The following is a 22,006-nucleotide window of genomic DNA, read 5'->3' as shown; positions in this document are numbered from 1 at the left end:
GGGCATCTTTGGGGACCCCCATGATCCCCCCCATATCCCACAGCACATCACAAACCACTGCCACTTCATTACTGTCATTAAGCTTTTATTTCCACTGTCACAAAGTTCCTGGGTTTTGTTTTGTTCTGTTATTAAACTGTTTCATTTGCTTGGTTTGCTCTTGAATTCATCTCAAGACAAGGCAGCGGGGCATGCAAGCCGAGACACACACAGGCTTCATCTCCACAAACAAGGCTCTTTGCTGGAGCTGCTGCTTCCCAGCCCAGGGCTCAGCCACCCCCGGGGCAGGGCTCACCCCTTGGCACAGGGCACCCAGCCCAGGGCTGGTGGCCAGGGGAGCAGAGAGAGAAGGGAAGGATGGTTTTGCTGCAGCGCTGCTGGAATGGGCAGGGCTGAAATGTGGAACTGAGACCCCAGAACTGTGCACTGAGGCTGGAGCCATCAGCTCCCTGCTTTGCCCTCAGCCCTTATTTCTGTCCCAGCCAGACCCTCCCCTCCAATGCCCTTGGGGAGGACAGGTGAAAGATGCTCTCACTAAATCTCCCCCCTGGATGGGGACAGTGAGCCCACCCAAATGACCTCCAGCCCTAAATACATGGCAAGGGGGCAGCTCTGCCAGTGATTTCACTGCCCCCACACCATGCCTGGCCCTACTCCAAGAGGGGCTCAAAGCCAGATCCCAAGACCCCAGGACAATTCCACCCTCTGGGAGCTGCATCCCTGCATCCCAGTGAGGAGCAGTGACCTGGGCTGGGATCCTCCCATCCCACAGGAATGGGGTGTCCTGATGGCACAGGAAGAATCAACAGGCTCCTCTGATGGAGGGTGAGATGCAGCTGGCACCTGGCACAAACAGGGGCTGGGGTCCCCCATGAGCAAACACCCCCCTGCACCAACCCAGTGGAGAGCGCTCCTGGGACCAGCCTGGTCTCGTTATAAATTGCATTAATTAAATTAAGGGAAAAACCCTTCCCTTCTCTCTCTCTCTCCTGGGTCCTGGTTTGTGCTGTGAGGAGAGGGCATGGGGGGGAATCTGCCCCCAGAGCCCCCTCCCACGTTCTTGCTCCTGGGGGAAACAGCTCAGCCCAGCCCAGCCCCAGAGCTCAAGGAAAGACGGACACAAAGCAGCAACAGTCAGCACACAGACAGAAAAGTGAAAAGAAAGTACAGACATGGCATTTAATGGGGCAACACTGACAGGGACAAATGAGAGGGGGCACATGCCACAGTGACCAGGGCTGGAGCCTCACCTCTGCCTGGCTGTGCTGTGGGCCCCCTTCCCATGGCCAGGGCTCTGTTTGGGACAGGCACCAGGAACCCGAGCACAAACAGAGACAAACCAGGGCTTGCTGCCTGTTCCATCGTGAGCAGGTGTGAGACAAGGCTGGGATTATAGACCCACTGACAAACCCAGCGTTCCCTGCACTGTTCCTGCTGTCCTGCAGTGCCCGGTGGGTCCTGCCAAGCCCCGTGCCCACAGCCCTGAGCCATACCCAGCACAGACCCCACACTGCTTTCAGAGGGGAGGGCTCACCCCAGCCGCTCCACTGAGGGGAAACTGAGGCACGAGGAGGTTAAGGCTGACATTTCCAAGCACGAGATGCTCCAAGCCTTATTCTCAGTGATACCAAGACACTGCAGATCCTGATGGTGGTCAGGAGGAATTGGGGGCCCTCAGTGCTCCCCAAAAGTGGGACAAAGAGCATCCAAGCCAGGGTCCCAAATCCACAGCCAAGGGGGAACACTGGGGCAAAATGCAGTGTGCCAGGAGCCCTGGCAGGGCTGATCCCTGGGGACACATCTGTGGGCACTGATGGAGCTCAACCCATGACAGTCCTCCAAAAATTAAAAGATTTCCAGGGGAACAGTGTCAGAGTGAATGAGGTTTGCCTTTGCCTGGGAACTCTGTCAAACGTGGCAGGGGCCATCATTCATCAGCAGAGGTGATTACAGCAGTGTCACATTCATTGGGAACATTGATTGGCACCAGGAGGGGACCAGTCTGGCAGATGAGCATTCAACAAGTTGCAGGCACTGCAAAAACCTACCCCAGAGAGTTGCATTTTGGCCACAGAGCAACAAGGAGAAGGAGGTTTCCATGGGAGTGAGTGAGGGACCCCCTCCAGAAGCACCCCCACAGTGAAACAGGGGCATCCTCAGGGCAGGAACTGCAGCAGAGGCAGAAATATTGCACGCGGATGTGAGGTCAGTCTCTGTGGGGATGGGAAAGGTGGTTTTTATGGGCATCAAGAAGTTCCACAAGCACAAAATCCCAAAGCTGGGGAGTGGGGCTGCTCGGTGAAGAACCAGCACCCCTTGGCTGGGACATCTGTCCCTGCCATGCCAGGAGGACTCAGGAAATGCTGGGGCACCACCTTGTCTCCTGCATGGTGAGACACTGTCACACTGTCCCCCACAGGCAGATGTCACCTGCCCCTGCCAGGGGACAGTCCTGTGTCTGGGCTCAGCCACAGCAGCTGGGACACAGCTGGGTGGGAAGATGCTGCTGCCATCAGCTGGGCCAGAGATGGGAGGGTGAGGCCCCAGGGTGGCTTCAGGGGCCCCAGAGGCTTCTTGCACTCTGCTCCTGAGGGAATGCACAGCTCCCCTTTTCACAAATCTCCTTTTTTTCACAGCTCTCCTTTTCTCCAGCAGAGATGCCAACTGTGCCCCACGGTGTGGGCTGAGCTGGGGGCACATCCCAGAGGGGAGCTGGGTGCTGATGGAGTTTGGAGGGGCCTTGCAGGCCTGAGGCTGCAGCTCAGTGTCCCCAGGTGTAAATTCCCAGCCCTTTGCCTCCTCCAAGGTGGACACGAGCAGCTCCATTTGGGGTCACAGCAAATCCTCCCACGTCCTATGGGAGTGGTGGGGAAAGGAGACACCCTGAGCTGTGCTCAGCCCAGCCTGGCACTCCCCTGTCACCCTGTCCCAGCCAGACAGAGCAAAGCTGCCCTTCGGGCACACAGGGTGGGTCACAGCCACCACCAAACACCTTCCCACCATTGCAAAGCAGAACACAGCAAAGGAATCTGCCTGAAAGCAAAACCCAGCTCTGGGCTCCATTAATACTTTTTCATGCAGTGAGAAAATGAAGGGAATGAAGGAAACAGGGATGTTCTGGTGCCCAGCAGTTTCCTCACCCTGCCCAGCTGAGGGATGAAGCTTGGTCTGCTCAGAGTTTGGGCTGAGTGAGCCCTCACTGAGCCCCCAGAGGGTGAACAGGAAAATGCAGGGAACGGGGGAACAGGGAGAGGAAAAGAAGCTACAGCATCCCCTCCAAACAGCAGCCAGCCCACGGAGCTCGGGATGTGAGGGGTGGGAGGAGAGGGGGAAGGCAGATTTTTGGCTTCATTGTTATTGCAGGCTCCCGGGTCCCCGCAATAGTGTACGAGCATGTAAACCTTACAAATCCTCACCTGGGTGGGTGGACACACACACACACACGAGAGACAAAACACAGCAGCAACATTTACAACAAATAAATAAGGATATCGATCGTCGAGATAGGCATATAAAAAAAAGCCTCACTTTTTTTCCACCGGAAGGGGGGAAAAAAAAAAAAAAACAAAAAAACCAACAAAACAAAACAAAACCAAACCAAAAAAAAGCACAATACTGTCTCACAGAAAAAATAAAATAATAATATAATATATATCCCTAGTGAGCCGAGCCGGGCTGCCAGCGGCGTCGCGGGTGACGCCAGGACTCTGTCCCCAATGGCCGTCGGTGCCTCCCCGGTACCTTGGGGCTCCTCCCCGCCGGCGCATCCGCGGTGCCACCCGGAGATGTGGGCAAAGGGAGCAGAGGGGCTCGAGGGGGCTCTGCCCGCGGCGATGCCCCAGCGCTCCCCGAGCTCCGCGCTGCCGCCCAGACCCGGCCCTGGCGCGGGGAGCGCTCGGGAAAAGCGGAGTTTGGCGATGGCAGCGGCTGGTTCGGAGCGCGGAGAGGGCTGAGCTCGCGCTTTGAGGGCACTCCTTGCTCGCAGGACAGAAAGGGAGGCCGGGAGGGACAGGCAAGCTTCGCACGGCGGTGGTCGGATGGCACGGAGAGCATCTTCCCCCAGGCATCTGCAGGAGAGGCGGGGAGAAGGGAAACGGGGTGAGAAGCACGGCCAGAAATCCCTGTGGGCATCTCAGGGCAGCACCATCTCAGGAAACAGAACAGATATTGAAAATCACAAAACTCCAGTGGGGTTAAAAGCATCCCACCCCCAGCACACTCCTGGACTGTGATGACCAAAAACACTGCAAGGGACTCTGCACAGCTCCACAGAACACAGAAAGGACCATGGGATGCTCAGCCCAGCACCTGTATGATGCTGTGAACCAGTGTCCCTGGCACTGCCGTGCCAAACCAGCTCCAGGGCATAATATAATAAGATAAAAGATAAATAAACCATTTAATATAATCTGTCTCTGGAGTGTCCCCATGCCCCCAGCACACCAGCTGCCTCCCTGCCTCCTGTGCAGCCACATCTGCTGCTGAGGGCACGAGCTGTGCTGCAGGCAAACCTTTCCATCTCCGTGGGATCAGGTCTCAGGGGGATCTGTGATACTGGGAGAAACCCATCAGAATGGGGGCAGCATTCCCCCTGGCTGCATTTGGGGGGATATCCAGGTTTTGTTGCTCCAGCAGAGGAGAATCAGCTGCCTGTTCTGGGGGAGGTGGGCATGGGGGATTTGGGGCTGCACTCACTCACCTCCGCTCGGCCCCGGGACTATACGAGCCCATCGTAGAGGGAGAGCGCCTGCACGATGGAGGGGTCGGCCTTGGAGCCCTCCTGAAACTCCTGCAGCGTCAGCTTCCCGTCTGCATTCTGCAAAACACTCCTGTCACTGCACTGCTGCACCCAGCTGAGCACCCGGCACGGCCACACCAGCCCATGCGCCCTCCCCACCCCGCTGCCTCAGCCTCGGTTTCCCCACTGAGTCACCCATGGAGGGGACAATGCCACCCTGGAGAGCCTGAAATGGGATCCCAGAGGGATGTGGGTATCCCACAGTGACCCTGAAGTGGGTACAGGCACCCAGAGGGATGTGGGTATCCTACAGTGATCCAGAAATGGATAAAGGGATCCCAGAGGGATGTGGGCATCCCACAGTGACCCTGGAATGGACACAGGGATCCCAGAAGGATTTGAGTATCCCACAGTGACCTTGGCAGCAGCTGGGATATTGTGTTGGTAGGACAAGAAGGCACCTGCAGGAGTCAAGATGCAGCAAAGGCACCCACAGCACCTCCTAAACCCCTTGGGCACAGGGGAAAAACCCTCAAGCATCCTCACCTTGTCCATCATGGCAAAAATCCGATCCACCCTCTTCTCTGGTGTGTTCTCCTCCTCAGGAAGCTCCACTGTGTTCCCCTGCAGCAGCAGGACAGGGCCAGGTCACACAGCCACGTGTGCCCTGCCTGGAGGGTGTCCCCAGGTGAGGATTGTCCCCCCACACACATCAGGACAGGGTGCAAGGGGACAACACTGGCACCAGAACCACCCTCAGGACCAGATCCAGACACTGCCCTGGCCATGATGGCCACGATGGTCACAACCCCCACCAAAAGAGGCCAAAGAAGGAACTGGGGGTGTTTCAGCATTCCCACAGAGCCGAGCTCCAGCCCAGCACGCCCTGCTTGCCCCTCTTACCACCATCTGATAAATGGCATCCACAATGTCCAGCATCTCGTTCCTCGTGATGTATCCATCGTTGTCCAGGTCGTACAGCTTGAACGCCCCTGTGAGACAGAGCAGCCCAAGGGGCTGGGACTGAGGCCCCACCCTGGACATGGACACACACCCAGCACCCTGTGGGGCTGAGCCCAGCAGCGGCCCCTGGGCAGCACTTACACCTCAGCTTCTCGTCCAGCGTGCCCCGGGAGGTGACCGACAGCGCCTGGATGAACTCTGAGAACTCGATCCTCCCATCCTGGGCGAGGAAAGGAGGGGTCAGGCTGCTGAGGCCACTCCTGCCCAGCAAAATCCTGCCTGCCCATGGTGCAGTCCTCCCTCCCTGTGCATGGTGCCCTCGGGGGGCACATCCCAAAAGGCAGCAGGGAGCGAGGAGTGATGCACGTTTATCCCCAGCACTGTGATCCAGCTGCTGGTACCCAGAACATCCCAGCAGGAGCAGCTCTGGAATGCAGGGGGTACCACAGGAATGGGCTTTTGTCAGGGCACCAGAACACCACTTCTCCTTTCTTGCTTTGCCACCTCACTGCCCTTCCCCACATGATTCTCCCCAACTAAAATAAGCACAGGGGGTCACTCCAGCTGCACCACTGCAATTTCACACTCCGGGAAGCACTGGAATATTCTGCTCTTTCAGTGCCAGGCAGACACATCCCAAACCCAACCCACCACCACCGTGAGCCCAGCCCTGACCGCTCTGGACCCAGCTCTGGATCCCAGACTTACTTTGTTCTCATCGAAGACATTGAAAACAAAGGTGGCGAATTTGGTTGGGTCTCCGAAGGGGAAGAACTGCTTGTAGATCTTCTGGAAGCCGGCGGCGTCGAGCTGCCCGCTGGGACAGTCCTTGATAAAGCCCTTGTACCTGGGGAGGGAGGGCACAGCATGGGCCCAGGAGGGCTCCCCACTGATTTGGGAGGCTCTCCCCAGTGCTGCAGTGGGCTGGAGCTGGGGAGGTCCCCAGGTGCTCCCTGTGTCACTCCCATCTGTAGCCAGGATATCTTCTGGAAAATCCTTTCTTTAGGATTTTTTCTCCTGAGAAGCTGGGAGGCCTCAGGAACAAAATGTAAACAATGGTTATCTGCTGCTGTGGAATGCAACAGGTGCATCTGTGATTGGTCTCATGTGGTTGTTTCTAATTAATGGCCAATCACAATCCAGATGTCCAGACTGTCTCAGTCACAAGCCTTTGTTATCATTCATTTTCTATTCTTAGCTAGCCTTCTGATGAAATCCTTTCTTCTATTCTTTTGGTATAGTTTTAATATAATATATACCATAAAATAATAAATCAGCCTTCTGAAACATGGAGTCAGATCCTCATCTCTTCCCTCATCCTCTGACCCCTGTGAACACCATCACTCCCATCACCCACCCACAGCACCCCAGCCCTGTGGATGAGGTCCCTGTGGGCACCACAGTGAGGGTGGCAGAGGGGACAGGCAGTGAGTGGCACCAGTGACACCAAGTGATGACACAAGCAGTGAGTGGCACCAGTGACACCGAGTGATGCCCACTGCACTGCTCCAACCTGCTGCCAGCCCACAGGGGCCACAACCAGGCTTGTGTTGAACACTGGGACATGGGAGGTGACAGGGACCCACTGCCCAGCCAGGTCTGGCAGTGATGCCACGCTGCAGCTGTGCCCTGGTAAAAAACAATGGCACAGCGACCACTGAGGTCTGTGAGGGTGGCTGGGCACTGGAAGAGGCTCCCCAGGGAAGTGGTGATGACACCAAGCATGCCAGAGGTCAAGAAGTGTTTGGACAATAGTCACAGGGACATGGGATTCTTGGCATGTGCAGAACCAGGAGTTGGATTTATGCTGATGCTTGTGAGTCCCTTCCAACTCAGGATATTCTGTGACAATTTTTGCACCACCCCAAATGAAAGCTGCTCAGAGGAGCTGGAGCACTCAGCGAGGTTCCTGTGTCCTCAGGTGGCACAGCCCAGGTCACTCCCAAAACCCATCAATGCTTTACCACCCAAAAGCCCTCGGTGCCAGCTCCAGGCTGGACAGGGCTGGAAAGCACAGCTGGGCCGGAGGGAAGGGGCTCGGTGGCTCCGTGGGTGTGGGCACCGTGCAGGGGGCACGGAGGGAGCATGTGGCACCACATGGGCACCACGTGGGGTACGGGGATGTTATGCAAGCCCTCGCCCAGATCTGTCAGGCGCCCGCTGCAGCGGGACAAGGGCTGGAGGAGGAGGGGAAGGGGGTGGCGAGGTGGGAAAGCGAAGAAGCGCCGGTGACATCTTCTTCATCTGCTGCAGCTATGACTCATCGCGGGGGGGAAGGAGCAGAGACAGATAAAGAAAGCAAACCTTGACTGGTGGGACAGGGAGATGAAAGGGAAGCAGTGGCTTTTCTAGGGCGCTGTGTTCGGTGGGGCGGAGGGGATGGAGTGAGAGAAACTGTGAATCCTACCCTGAGAGCCTCTGCTGCCAAAGGGACAGCAGCAGCCTCCTGCACCAGTCACCAGCTGGACAGTCCCCATGTCCCCACACGCTTTGGCTGCTCACAGGGGGAGGGAAGAGCCACTAGAACCCAGCCCTTGCACAGAAAAACCAGGAAAACCCCTCTGTTTTCTGCTCTCCCCTCTGTGATGCAGCACCTGCACCCCAACACAGGTGCACCTGCCCACACCTCCTGCATGTCCCACCCTGCCCTGCAGTGGGGTGGCTGAGTGCCACCAGCTCCTGTCCCCTGCCCACAGCCCCGTGCCCCAGCTCACCCCCACGGCGGGCACTCACCACTGCTGCACCTCCTTCTCTGTGACTGCAAGAGAAAACAGGAGAAAAGAGAAAAAAAGAGACAGAAATTCAGTGCTTTTGCAGTGCCAGCTTTTGCAGCGCTCTGCACTGCCATCAGTGAATTCCCTGGGGAATGCACTGGGGCTCCCAGCCATGAATTCCCTGGGGGATGCCCCAGGGCTCACTTGCTCCATGAGCTGCCAAGCTTTCCCCATGTGGCAGAAAATGCTTTTGAGGCACAGCCTGGGCCAGCCCAGGCGGTGCATGGGGCCGGGGCTGCAGGTGCTGGGGACACCCAAAACCAGGGAATCTCCCTGTGTTGTACCCAGGGGGTGCAGAGCCATGAAGGAACATGAAGGGGACAAGCTGATCATGCCTGGGGAGGATCTGGCCCTGCTGCTTCATCTTCCCAGAGCCAAAACATCCCCAAAAACATCTGCCTGGAGGCAGCTCAGGGAAGGGACTTGCCTGGCACTGGCACACTGGAGGTGGGCGCAGGGTTGGCATCCCCCAGGTACCAGCAGTCCCTGGATAAACATCCTCAAACCCATCCCAGCACACTGGGCTCTGGAAAAACCCCCAAAATACAACAAACTAGCAAACACACAGCACTGGCAACCCCAAGAGTCCCCACCACGGGGCAGCTGCTGAGATGAACGATGCCCTCAGCAGAGGGAAGGCTCTGAGGGATGCTGGGCAGGGCTGGCACTTGTCACCGCGTGTCCCAGTGCAGGAGCTGTGCCTGAGCCTCCCCACAGGTGCCAGCAGGTGGGCACAGGGGGGAACGGCCTCTTTTGTCATTTCCTTTGCATCTAAATAGCGATAAAAGAGCCGCGGGTCTGAAAGGCGCGGGGATAATGAGGCGAGTGGAGATGTCAATGTGCAAACGGCCGATAAAAATAGAGACCGAGGACACACCAACAGATGCCAATTACCTTGGATGGCAAGAAAAATAAAGCAAGCAATTTTCCATCGGGAAGATTTGTGACGCGCCTGGCGGAAGGTGCAGAGCTCAGAGGTGAGGGCTGGGGCAGGAGGAGGGCACACAACAGCCCCCACCCCATCACCAGCTGGATTCTGGCTCCTGCATCCCTGTCAGCAGGAATTTCTGTGCCCAAGGCTGTCCCCACGCATTGGAGCGTCCCTCCAGCCCAGCACTGGGGTCGCTGGAGGGGCAGATCCTTCAATTCCCCATTTTCCCTGGGGTTCAGCCAAAGCAGCACCCTCTGTAGCACCATGGGGTGTCAGACAGCAGCTCCCCAGGACAGGGGACACAGGCACAGGGATGCTCATCATCTGGGATGAAGGACATGGAGGGCTTTGGCAGTGCCACAGCAGGGATTTGGAGGCTGTTTGGTTTGGGCACACAGCAGTCTCTTGGCAGGAGGGAGGCAGGAAGGACACACTGCATCCAGCAGCCGGGCTGGGGTGGGCTAAAACATCAATCACAGCAGTTCCAAGGGATTTCCCCCTCCCAAAAACCAATAAAAGGTTGCACAGAAGCGTCCTTCCAAGAGAGATGCTGAGTGACATCTCCAAGAGGAGCACACCTCCCTGCCCTCACCTGCATTGAGATACCATGACCTCCACCCTAAGGATGCCCAGGGGATGCCCCAGGCACCAGCTCTGCAGGCCCAGGCACCCACAGGCACCAAGGAGGGCAGGTGGAAGGAGGAGGATGAGGGTGAGCCCTCGGGGCAGGCAAAATGCAGCGCAGCAGCAGCCTCAGAGCTCGGCTCAGCCCCTCCAGGCAAATTGCCTCCTGCTCTCTCTTGTTCGGCTGCTTTTCCCCCACCGAGCTATTCTGGGCCCGGGAGCTGCCTTTCAACTCCAGCAGGAAACAATTAAGAAATTTGTGCTTTTTTTAGTTCGGGAGAAATGCTGGTAATGCCAGCTCGGGAGGGAGGGCCGGAGCCAGCTCCCCTCGTGCCGTGCTGCAGGAGATGTGTGAAGCTCCCAGGAGAGGCTTTTCCGACGGGGGAACCGCTCAGGTGCCAGGCTGGGAATCAGCACGGGGCTCCCGAGGAGGGAATTGCTAATGTGCATCCTGGCATGGAGCCACACGGAGCCCATCCCTCCTCCAGCACGCTGGAACCGGTGCCTCTCCTCCAGCTCTGGGTGTGGGGAATCCGTGGGGTTTGTCCTGGGGTGGGAGCGTGGCCTCATCTCCCAGGCCTTGGAAAAACACCCACCTCGGGGTTCGCCCCTCCACGGCCACCAAACCTCCCGTCTGACCAGGGGCAGAGTGTTCCCAGAGGAACCACGCCAGCCCTGATGCAGTGGCTGAGCGGTCCCTGCCTCCCTGCACCTGCTGTTATGATCCAGGACAGGTGATGTCTCCCCGGCTGCCACCTCCCAGCCCTGCTGGGGTCACACTCCAGTGGCGCCGATTAGGAATGCTAATACCCGACTTGCAGCCACAGAAGCCTTGGGGACACGCTACTGAGTGTGTGGCTGTCCCGAGGCTGGGGACAGGGCTGTCCCTCTGTCCTGCATTGCCCAGCCGGGCTCACAGGCACTCCCTGTGCTGCATTTCCCTCCCGCAGCATCGATCACGGCGCGGTGCTGAGCCCACACACATCAATTTGCAGCCATATAAACCTCGGCCAGGCGTGCCCCGATCCTCCAGAGCAAGGGGATGGCCCACAGCAGCCCCTCAGAGCAAGGGGATGACCCACAGCAGCCCTCCAGAGCAAGGGGGTGACCCACAGCATCCCCCCAGAGGAGGGGATGGCCCACACAGCCCCCCAGAACAAGGGGATGACCCACAGCATCCCCCAGAACAAGGGGGTGACCCACAGCAGCCCCCGAGAACAAGGGGGTGACCCCCAGCAGCCCCCCAGAGCAAGGGGATGACCCACAGCAGCCCCCCAGAGCAAGGGGGTGACCCACAGCAGCCCCCCAGAGCAAGGGGGTGACCCACAGCAGCCCCCCAGAGCAAGGGGGTGACCCACAGCAGCCCCCCAGAGCAAGGGGGTGACCCACAGCAGCCCCCCAGAGCCCCTCACCGGAGCATGGCCGGGTCCCACCCGAGCCAGGGCCGGGCTATAAATGGTGCCCGCAGCAGCTCGTTAGGAGCAGCGTGCCCCGGGCTGCTCGGGGATGAAAGGCGCTAATAAAGGCAGCGTTATCGTTTGTTTTGAACCGCAGCGCTGGCAGAGGCATCGCCGAGCACGGAGCCCCCAGCGCAGCCCCGCAGGCGCCGGCCCGAGCGCTCAGCCCCGCAAAGAACGGGAGAACATGGGACACTCAGGGCAGGAGCGGGGACAGGGACAGGGACAGGCACCCAGAGCGGCTCAGGAGCTGCCCCATATTGCCAAACCCCATCCAAGGCCCCTCTCTCTCCGCTGGTCTATTCCTTTCCTATCCCACCTCAGTGAGGAAGGTTTCGGCGTCTCTCTCACACAGGGCAGAGCCTCGGAGCAGCCGCAGCCCCCTCTCCGCAGCTGCCGGTACCTGGTTCTCCCCCCCGGGCCTCTCCCCCACCTCTCCATCAATGCCAGTGGCACAGGCGAGGAGTGACAGCTCCGTCACCACCCGCCCTCCGCGGGCCCCCTCTCCTCCCACCAGCCAGCTGCCACTGCAGCAAGAACCAGCTCTGGTTAATCAGTGCTCAAGCCGGTTAATTTGTGTTCTCCAGGCAGAGAGGAGAGGAGAGGAGGGACCCGGGACTGCAAATCCTCATCCCTGCCCTGCCGCAGGGAGCTCGCTGGACCGCGGGGCGGTAGAACCTGGATCCAAATGGTTCAGGAACCCCCGGTCACGGCGGGATGCGATGGAGGGATGTGATGCTTCAGCCCTTCAGCGGCTTGTTTTGTGCCGACATCCCTTCCCCTGTGTGCAAGGCCTTGTTTTGTGCCGACATCCCTTCCCCTGTGTGCAAGGCCTTGTTTTGTGCCGACATCCCTTCCCCTGTGTGCAGGGCAGGGGTTTGGCCCTGAGCAGGGCTGTGCACACCCAGCTCAGCCCCGCGTACCAGAACCAGGGCACGGCTCTGTGCTGGTGCAGGTTTGGCTTCCCGGAGGCTCAGCAAGCACCGTCCCCACACAGCAGCAGTGAGGAATCTCCCCTGAGCCCCCACAGGTTCCCCCTTGCCCCAGCTGCCCCTCTGATCCCGCGGGGCACCGCAGCCTTATCAGGGAAACCAGTTAATTATTTCCAGGCACAAAATGCTTCTCTCAGTGCCACAGGGCACTGCAACCATGCCAGCTCATGGGCTGTGCCAGCAGCACACACTGGGTCAGTCCTGTGGCATTTATTTCCCCCAGGGATGTCCTGTGGCTCCTTCACAGTGTCCTCGGGCATCCCAGTCTGGGGGAGCCAGCACCCCACCCCAAAATGGGGTTCCCATCGGGTTTGGGGCTGCCTAAACCAGCCAGGGGTGCTCAGAGCAGTGCCCAGGCCGGGGGGAATTAAACACCCACAATGGGTGCTCGGGCGTGAAGGAATGGGGCATTTATGCACGAACCAAGTGGGCACCCATGCCTGAGCCAGGGGACACTCATGCAAAAACACAGCGGGACATCATGCGTGGGCTAATTGGGCACTCGTGCATAAATTATGCATAATTCTAGGTGAACTAATTGGGTGCTCATGCATGAACCGCCCGGGTGCTGCAGCGAGAGTGCAAGGGCCGCTCATGCACGAACCAGCTGGGGGCTCATGCATCCATTTATTTTTGGGCATTCATGAATTCACAGAGCGCTCATGCACGGATTAATTCAGCAGTCACACGTCCGTTCGCTGGGCACTCCTGCGTGAGCTAATTGGGCACTCATGTGTAAATTAGTGTAATTAGGAGATAGCACACTTGTGCACGTACTAATTGGGCACTCAGGTGTGAATGCATCAGGTGCTCATGCATAAATTAATTGGACATTCAGGCATGAGCTAATTGCAGCCACGTGCGCCAATTAATTGGGCACTCATGCATCAACAGCCGGGGCGCTCATGCACGGAGCAGCAGCGTGTAATCCAGCGGGAATTCGCTGGGCAGCCATGCATAAACCCAGCTGGGTGCTCGTATGCAAATTATTAATTGTGCGCTCATGTGTGTGTTAATCGGGTGCCCATGCGTGAATTAACGGGGCCGATGCGGACGAGCCCGGGGTGCTCATGCGGCCCTGCACACCCTGCAGTCCGTGCCAAACACACTCCGCCCCTCGTCCCGGCCAAAAACATATTTAAGAATTTTCTAAACGTCAATCTGATACAAACTACACTCTCACACCATCCCAATGTTAATATTGAGCCATTAGGAGTGCCCGCTCCCTCCTGCCCGGCTCAGCATTTTGTGTGTGTGTGTGTGTGTGTGTGTGTGTGTGTGTGTGTGTGCTCACCCCGCTGCACTCCAGCCTGGGGTCACAGAGTCAGCATCAGGCTCTGAACAGCCCCTGCAGAACTCACCTCTGGTCCCTCAGAGTGGCCACAGCTCGGTACAGCAGGCACTCAGTGCAGATTTCACACTGCCAACAGGGACACAGCGAGTCCCGTGGGTTTGCACAGGCCAGGGCCAGGCCCTGGCTCTGCAGAGTGAGTTACCTGGGCTAAGCTAAACACATCCCAGCCTCGGGGATCATCCCCAATTCCTGGCCTTTGTCCCTACAGAACCCTCAGCCAAGAGCACGGCAGCCTCTGTTGCAGGTGAGTGCAGCACTGGGGATTTCATCCAGCCCCCAAAATTGCCTGGTTTAGGGCACCTCCCTGCAGATAGAGCAATGTGCCCTGCATGCCAGGCCTGGCTGGGGTCACCCCTGGCAGTCTGGGCTGTCAGGTGGCTCTGTGCAGTTTGGGGCAGTCAGGGGGAAGCACTCAGGGACAGCTGAGCATTAGCACAGGGATCTCCCAGTGCACGGCCCCAGTTCCAGCACAGAGCCCAGTGCCCACGGGAGCTGCATGGTGGTGGAAGGATGGGGTGAACTCCTGCAGGCTGCCACGGGCTCAGTCCTCCCCTGGCACTGTCCATCAGCCCATCCTGGGGCACCCACAGCTCACTCAGGTCCCTGTTTTATGACAGCAACTTTTAGGATACACCACATGTCAGCACTTTGGAAATTTGGGTAGTTTGGTCCTGATGATGTGGTGTCATTCAAATTCAGGTTGAACTCCTTAATGATGTCCTAGTCCTGTGATCTCTGCCAGCTCTGGGGCCACCACCCCACCCCTGGCTGGGCTTTGCTCCTGCTCCCCGGGACACAGGGACAGCTCTGGGGCAGGGGCACTAAAACACGACTGAGGCACCAGGGTCACCCCTGTGCAAACAGCTGGAATGTGACTGATGTCATTTCCTTCCGCTCCCAGCTTGTCCCAACCTCTGTTCCCCCAGCTCACCCCGTGCCCATCCCTGCTCCTGGGACATGACCCACACACCAGAGTGTCCCTGTGTGGGAGCCCATCCCTGCAATGCGCCCAAGGGATTTGGGAGCAGCCCCCAACACAGCCAGGGCTGCCTGCCTGTCACAGTGGGACATTCCCATCCCAGCTTTTCTCTCCCCATCACACACGGGCATCACCAGCACCTCCAGGACATTTGAGCTCGAGCCTGACAGAGTTATTGGTGTCATTTGTTACTCTGGGACACAGAGCAATGCTCACAGCAGCACCAGGGTGTTTGGCACCCTCCTCACCAGCATTGCCATTAGTGGTCTGCCTTGCTCCCAGGCTGGATAAACAGGTCCATGAGCAGCTCTCATCTCCCCCGGGGCTGGTACCAACAGGAAAGCCAATCTGCAGCTGAAATCCTTTTTAGACTTTATTAAATATTTAAGGGCCTGACATTAGGCTTTGGAAATTGGGTTTAGGGAAAAAGCAGAAGTTGTTCTTTGAAGCAAAGGCAGCAGAGGAAGGGCAAAGACAGTGCCTTCATTTGGAAATGATGAACCAGGCTGGAGCAGCCCCACAGCAGGAGCTGGTGCCTGGGGCAGGTCTATCCCAGGATTGAATCCCAGCTTCCCCACGAGCCAATGCAGCAGTGCCTGGAGGGGCAGAGGGTTCCCAGTGCTGCTGGAGCAGGGATGGAGCAGAGGTAGCTGTGTCCTGCCACCTGCTTAAATCCACCCCTTGGCCACAGGGATCTCAGTGTGCTCTGGCACTCCAAGGTGCCATCCCCAACCCAAGGAACAATTCCTGCCCTGGGCAGAGGAGAAAACTCCCCTCCAGACCAGTAGGAAGTGCCTCTGGCTCAGCCATCACTCCCTGGAGCCTTGGGAAGGTCAGGAGGATGCTCAAGGCAAAGCAGGGCCACCTCTGCTGCCCTCCTGGTCTCTTACAGGCATCACTGTGCACTGAGGGGTGGCACAGAGACCCAGAGCAGCTCCACCAGGCCCAGCCATCGATCAGAAGATGCTGCAGAAACAGGTGGATGAAGCAGAGGCAGCCCTACTTCCAGCAGGAGGTGTGGGGAGAGAGCCCTGTGCTGGGGAGCCCATGGCAGGAACGGTGATGGAATCACACAGACCATGCCCAGGGCTCAGCCCCCATGGCCACGCCTGCCCAGGGTGTGACCCCTGCCTTCCCTTGACACCCAGCTCCCTGGAACATCCAGGAGAACAAGGAGGGGAAGGAGGAACAAAGGGACCCCACAAATGTCACCCCGATATCGGAGTGAGCGCGCCCGGAGGCTCCTCCCTGGAGCAGCCGCTGCCTTTGATGCCTTCAGAGCCTCTTGTTTCACAACCTTAATTATAGCGGCAGCAGCAAAGGTCAGGAGAGTGGTTAAGCAGATCCATTAACATGTCAGGGGATAAATGAAATGTGATTCTTGTGATGCTGGAGCAGCAGCAGTGAGCGTGGCCAGCAGGGACAGCTGCTCTGCTCTGCCGCAGAGAAACCCTCAGGGTGTTGGTCATGGCTCCCCCTGCCCACCCTGGCACTGCAAGAACCTCCCAGACACTGCAGGCACTCCTCAAAGCTTGCTGCTGAAACCCCAAAACTTGTTTTGTTTGCATCTATGGAGCCCCAAGTCCATGGGCATGTGGGATGCCCTGGGTTGGATTCACTGGGAGCAGGTTGGGGTTGTCTTGGAGGAGGAGCTGGAGATGCCTCCAGAGCACCAGCACAGCAGGTCCACATCGACCTTGCAGTGAACCTGCACCACAGCAAACCCTTCACAGCTCTGGCTGCAGCACAACCAGGCCCCAAAACAAACCCCAGCCCCTGGGCATCCCTCTGGTACCTCCTGCCCATCCCCAGTGCCCCAAACCAACCCAGCCTTGAAAACTTCCAGGGATGGGGCAGCACAGCTTCTCTGGGCAACCTGTGCCAGGGCCTCACCATCCTCACAGGGAAAAATTTCTTTCTGATATCCCATCTAACCCTGCTCTCTGTCAGTTTGAAGCCATTTCTGTCACTCCAAGCCCTGTTAAAAGGTACACACAGTGACAATCTCACCCATCCCTTACCACTGAGGGATAATGGGTCTGTAGCCACCGGGCCAGCTCACCCTGCTTTCTGCTGGGTGAGCAACAGGAGGGATTTCAACACAAACCAACCTGGCAGAGATACCCAGAGCCTGGGGCCAAACACTTTGGAGGCTAAAAATAAACCAGCAGCAGTGGGGGAGGTACCAAGGTCCCTCCTCTGCTCCTGCCCACTGCCCCAGCCAGCTCATTTCCTCAGCACTGTGGTGGCATGATGGAGCAAAGCCCCAGCCTGGCTCAGCCAGCAAGGAACCAATCCATTTTCCTGGCTGAAAACTGCTGCAATCGTAGAACTTCCTTTCCTTTCCCAGAGAATTCCACCCGCCACCACATTCCCCTGTAACTACAAATCAATATGTTTATAGTTTGCTCTTAAACTAATGCCCTTTAATTCCCTGCATTACTGTCGAGCAATGGAGCCAATTTTGTGGCTTATTGTGAAAGAGCAGAAAATGATGATGCTGGAGTGAGTTGAAAAATCCACAAAATAGATCACAGTGGGTGGGATGTGGTTCTTGGGAAAAGAGCATCTTCCTCACATCCACTCTGCAGCCTGGCTGTCATTTTGGCACCCTCAATGTGGCTCCCACACCTTCACCTGAGCCCCACTGTGGCCTCAGGAGCACCAGGAGCAGCATCCCCAACCATCTTGACCCCAGAGCCACGCTGCTGCACCAGCACAGCTCTGAGCATGCCTGATTGCTCAGCTATTGCAGCCTCTAAAATAACACTGAGCTGGGTCTGGACACCACCAACAGCTGTGCAAAGGGAACCCTGAGAGCCAGTCTTCCCCAGAATGACTGGGAAAGAAGAGCTAAAAGGTGCTGTTCTGAAACAAGCGCACGTTTTTAAAACTGTTTCATGGTTTTAAGGGTTCCTGGCCTGGGAGTGCTGCTGTGAGTAGGGACACTCAGAACTGTATTTCTCACCCCACACCAAGTCCTTTCCACCCAGGACATGTTTTGTGTTCCCACAACTTCATTCAGGCTGCAGCCACACACCTCAGGACCTCCATAAATCTCCAGCTGAGCAGAACCCTCTGACTGTGGCCCCACAAAGCTCTTAAACACAATCCCAAATCCCATTGTGGCCTTAAACCATGAGCTCCTGGCCCAAGCTCAGGTTTAAATCCCCATGGGAAGAGGGTGTGATCCAGGGAGGATGGTGGTTCCTGCAAGTCTCAGGACCTCCTGGGACACACCACCAAACTGCACCTCTGAGCTACCCCAAAGAGGCATCAGGAGGATTAATAAATTAATTGTTATCAAGCACTTTTCAATGAAAGGATCTATGAAAGCACAAAGAATTACATAATTTATTATTCAGTATTGTTATCACTCAACATTGACTTCTCCTGCACGCTCCTGTGTGGCACCAGCCTGGTCTCCAAGGAGGGTTAAACAGCCCTGGCAGACGGTGGAGCTTGGCATTGCCAGGTACTCCTGGGCATTCAGGTGCCCAGAGACACAGAAAGGCACACGGAGATGGGTCCAACCCAACAGGCCTTGGGCAGCCAGCCCTCCAAAGATGCCCTTCTGCGCCTTGAGGTGTCCAAGTGCCATTAAAATCTGGCCCCCAGCACTGGAAGTCAGGAGCAGAGTGGGGAGGGGAGCCAAGGGATGAGGTTTCCAGGCTCCTGCCTTTCCATGTCCAGCTCCCAGCATGGCCTGCACACAGGAAAACATTTCTCACAGCTCACAGAGGCCGTTGATGGCTGCCCTGCAGTATCCTCAGCTCAACCTGCCTCTCCACAGCTGCCCTGGCACCTGAGCCTTCCCCTGCTCCTCTCCTGGCTGCTCCCACCTCCTCTCTTCCCAGTATTGCTGCAGCTGAGGCAAGGCCAGAGAAACACCACAAATAGGAGATGGAGAGCTCAGAGGGGACACAAGAAGCCACCAGGCACTGAAGAGCACTGAGGGGAAGCAGATGTCCTCTGTGTGCCATGGATGAGATAAATTAGCAGAAAAGCTATGTGGGTCAGAGAGAGGTGGTGACATTTCCCTTTGATCCTGCAGAACTGAGAGGGGCCTTTTTGGTATTTGCTTTGTTTTGTGTGGAAATCCATACAAGCAGAAAATGATGCAATGGAAGGAAATCCCAGCATGGGAGAAGCCCTCACGTACCACAGGCACGGCTCACACCACCACAGGAACCTCCCTGGCACAAATGCAGGCTCCCATCACCTTGGGCTGCTGGAGACATCTGCCCAGATGTGCTGGAGCACCAGCAGGAACAGCACCACATACAGGGCAGAGACAGCACTTGCTCAGCAATGTGGCAGGACACGGGACAGGCAGCACAGGCCAGGGATGCTCTCATGTCTGCCAGAAACGTGCCTAAAGATCAACATGCTGTGGAAAAGAAACCTTTTCCAAGCAGGTCCCCAGAAATTCTTGAGCAGGCCATGGATTTGGGTGTACGATTTGTGTGCCCCCTGCTCCAGCTGTTCCACCAGCCACAGCACAGGGGCCTGCATCAGTTCCTCCCACTGTACTCAGCACAGCCCTGCCCTCCTACCTGCCTCTCCTCTGCCTGGCTTCCCAAAACACAGAAGGAAATTGGTATCTTTCCAATCTCCCATGGTCTGAAGATAAACCAAAGGCCCTGTGAAGCCTTCACCAGACAAGGGAATGCACGCTTGCCTTGCCTTGCCAGCTGCTGAGAAGGGGCAGAGGCGCACAGCAAAAGTAATTAATCCCAGAGACGAGAGGTGGAATGAGCAGAGCTCCACAAACAGGCCCTGGAATCAGTGACAGCTCTCCCTGACAGGCACCACACACCAGCCACATGCTGCTGGGGCACGTTGGGATGCTGCACCACACTCCAGCCATGCAAAGGGCCACGTGCTGCTGGGTGCTGCTGCCTCACCTGCACAGGTACAGGAACCTTTTAAAAAAGGCAGTGAGAGGTCCAGAGCAGGCAGGAAAGCTCCAGACAGACCGGAAACTCATTGAGGGAGGGATCAGAGGACCACAATCTTTCTTGGAAAGGATGCAGTAGCAAAAGGAGGGCACCCAAAAGAGAGGAGCAGAAAGTTGGGAATGAAGTGATTCAAAAAAGCAATGACCTGCGGGCCTTATCCAGCCAGACATCCCTGTGCCCAAAGATGTTGGTTTCACCAGCACTGTGTTTGGCTGGCTTTGGCTGCAAGTGAGGCGTGGGGCAGCACTGCCTGTGTGCCCCATGTCAGCCCCACTGGTGCTGGCACCTTCCTGGGCAGAGAAGCCACCTCAGGTGTGCAGAAAGCCCAGCACACAGGAGATCCCCAGCAGGCAGGGCTGTGCTGGGGCTGGCAGCTCCCAGATCCCCCTCCATGTGAGACCAGCTCGGCACAGCGGCTGCAAAGCCCGCGGCGATTGCAGCACAGCACTGCCGGCACCTGGCCCGGCGCGGCTGCTCCCGCCGTGGGCGACAGCTGCAGTGAGGACAGCAAACCCAGCTCAGCTCCAGCGGGGGCTGTGCCCACCTGGCACCGCCACCTTCTCACGGCTCCCTCCCCCCAGCACTCTGAGGCAGCCCAGCCGGGGTACCCCAACCTCTGCTCCCATCACACCCGGCTGGGCACTGCGGACGTGCCCCCAGCACCTGCCCTCTGCTGTGCCAGGCACAGAGCAACCCCGCGTGTAGGGTTGTGCAATGCACCAGAATTGCCTCTTCTCCATATGGGAGAACTTGCTGCATCCTAATCTATTGCCTTTTTGGGTAAGCGCTGCCGTGGGACTGCAGCAATGACAGAGGGGAGAGCTCGCAGGTCTGCTGCACGTTCGGGGAATATCTGCGACCTGCAAGCGGGGAGGCAAACTTGAGCCACCAAAGCCTTTGTTTCCTTTGTGCATTCTTCAGGGAAAAAAAATGATTTTTCTAAAACTGGATGGCTGAGGCACCAGCCACGTTAATTAGATTACGGTGGAGGTCCAGACGGGAAAGCCACTCGTTCAGAAAATCAGGTTATTAAACCGATACTGAGATACTCAGATAAATATCGAACTCGCCGGTGTCGGGCTCTTCTCTCCACTTCAGAGCGCAAAAACAAAGGGAACCCCTCCAAGTAACGCACCCAAACTTTGGAAGGCGCCCAGAGGCTCGGCACCCTGCTCCGGGAGCTGCTGCCGGGCTCCGGGGAGGCAGCGCGGGCACCACAACCCCCGCGGCGGGCCCAGCCTGGGTACCGGGGCCCGGGGAAGGATGCTCGGAGCAGGGCCGGGGGCGGGATGGAGGGCGCGATGCTCCGCCGGGCGGGCAGGATGCGGCCCTGGCCCCGCCGTTCCCGGAGGCTCAGAAATAGGCCACGGAGGATGTTTTTTGTAAAAAACCAGCGCGTTCCCCTGGCTCGCTGCCCCTCTCCGTGTCTCTGCTGCCTTATGGGTTTTTTCCTCCTCCCAGGCCAATCCCTGAATTCTTCCAACAAAGCCCGGCCGAGCCTGCGCCCTCCCCGGGAGCGGCCCCGCAGGAGCCGCCGCTCGCCGCGGCACCGGCCCGGGGACAGCGCGGATCCCACCGCACCCCCGGCATCCCCCCGGCAGCCCCCCGGGCACTCACAGTACGTTTTCCTGGTCAGCTCTTCCACAACTTCAGGCTTCAACTTGCTGTTGGATTTGCCCATGGTGGCGGCAGCGCCGGTGAGCCCGCCGCCTCCCGGCCTCGCTGCGGGGCACGGAGCGGCGGGGCCGCTGCCTCGCTGGGGCTCCCGGCCCGGCTACATCCCGGGGGGGCGGCGGCGAGCGGGGCGGAGGGGTCTTTGTTGGCGGGGTTTGGCCGCAGAGCCGCGCTGCGGGGCCGCGCTGCGTGTGCGTGTCCGTGTGCGTGTCCGTGTGCGTGTCCGTGTCCGTGTGCGTGTCCGTGTCCGTGTCCCCGGCTCCACGCGCCCTCCCCGCCCTCCGCCGCCGGGCGCGGAGCGGGCGCGGGGGCGCGGAGGGGCGGGGGGGCGGCGCGCCCCGCCCCGCGCTGCGGGAGCGCCATGGGGATGGCGATGGCGATGGCGATGGCGATGGGGATGGCGATGGGGAGGGGGCTCCGCACGGCCCCGCCGCTGCCAAAGGCGGAGGGAGCCCGGGGGGAGGGGGATTCCAGACCCCCCCGAGCGGGGAAACGCTCGGAGGGAAATGTCGGGAATCGGGGTCCTGCTCGGGGGGTGATGGCGGTGGGAACACAGAGC

General features: G+C 58.2%; 1 protein-coding gene across 1 annotated transcript; it reads right to left on the bottom strand.

Annotated features, from left to right (window-relative positions):
- Positions 1–68: 68 nt before the first annotated feature.
- On the bottom strand, positions 69–21,710 carry NCS1 (neuronal calcium sensor 1). Its single transcript, XM_059486179.1, has 8 exons — positions 21,391–21,710; positions 8,435–8,459; positions 6,410–6,548; positions 5,843–5,921; positions 5,642–5,730; positions 5,285–5,362; positions 4,700–4,816; positions 69–4,067 (listed from the first exon to the last, which is right to left on the bottom strand). Exons 1-7 carry the CDS (start codon positions 21,452–21,454, stop codon positions 4,718–4,720), a joined length of 573 nt encoding a protein of 190 aa, XP_059342162.1. The 5' UTR covers positions 21,455–21,710; the 3' UTR covers positions 69–4,067; positions 4,700–4,717.
- Between the last annotated feature and the right edge of the window lie 296 nt (positions 21,711–22,006).

This window comes from Ammospiza nelsoni, chromosome 20 (assembly GCF_027579445.1).
Source record: "Ammospiza nelsoni isolate bAmmNel1 chromosome 20, bAmmNel1.pri, whole genome shotgun sequence".
Taxonomy (NCBI): Eukaryota; Metazoa; Chordata; class Aves; order Passeriformes; family Passerellidae; genus Ammospiza; species Ammospiza nelsoni.
The sequence above is the reverse complement of the archived record's forward strand: the minus strand, read 5'-3'. Positions and strand labels throughout refer to the sequence as shown.

Coding starts and splice junctions, on each gene's coding strand:
- NCS1 (XM_059486179.1), bottom strand. CDS start 21,454: ATGGGCAAATCCAACAGCAAGTTGAAGCCTGAAGTTGTGGAAGAGCTG. Junction 5,922..6,409: donor ATGTCTTCGATGAGAACAAA/GTAAGTCTGGGA, acceptor TTCCTCGCCCAG/GATGGGAGGATCGAGTTCTC. Junction 5,363..5,641: donor ATGCCATTTATCAGATGGTG/GTAAGAGGGGCA, acceptor CTGCTGCTGCAG/GGGAACACAGTGGAGCTTCC.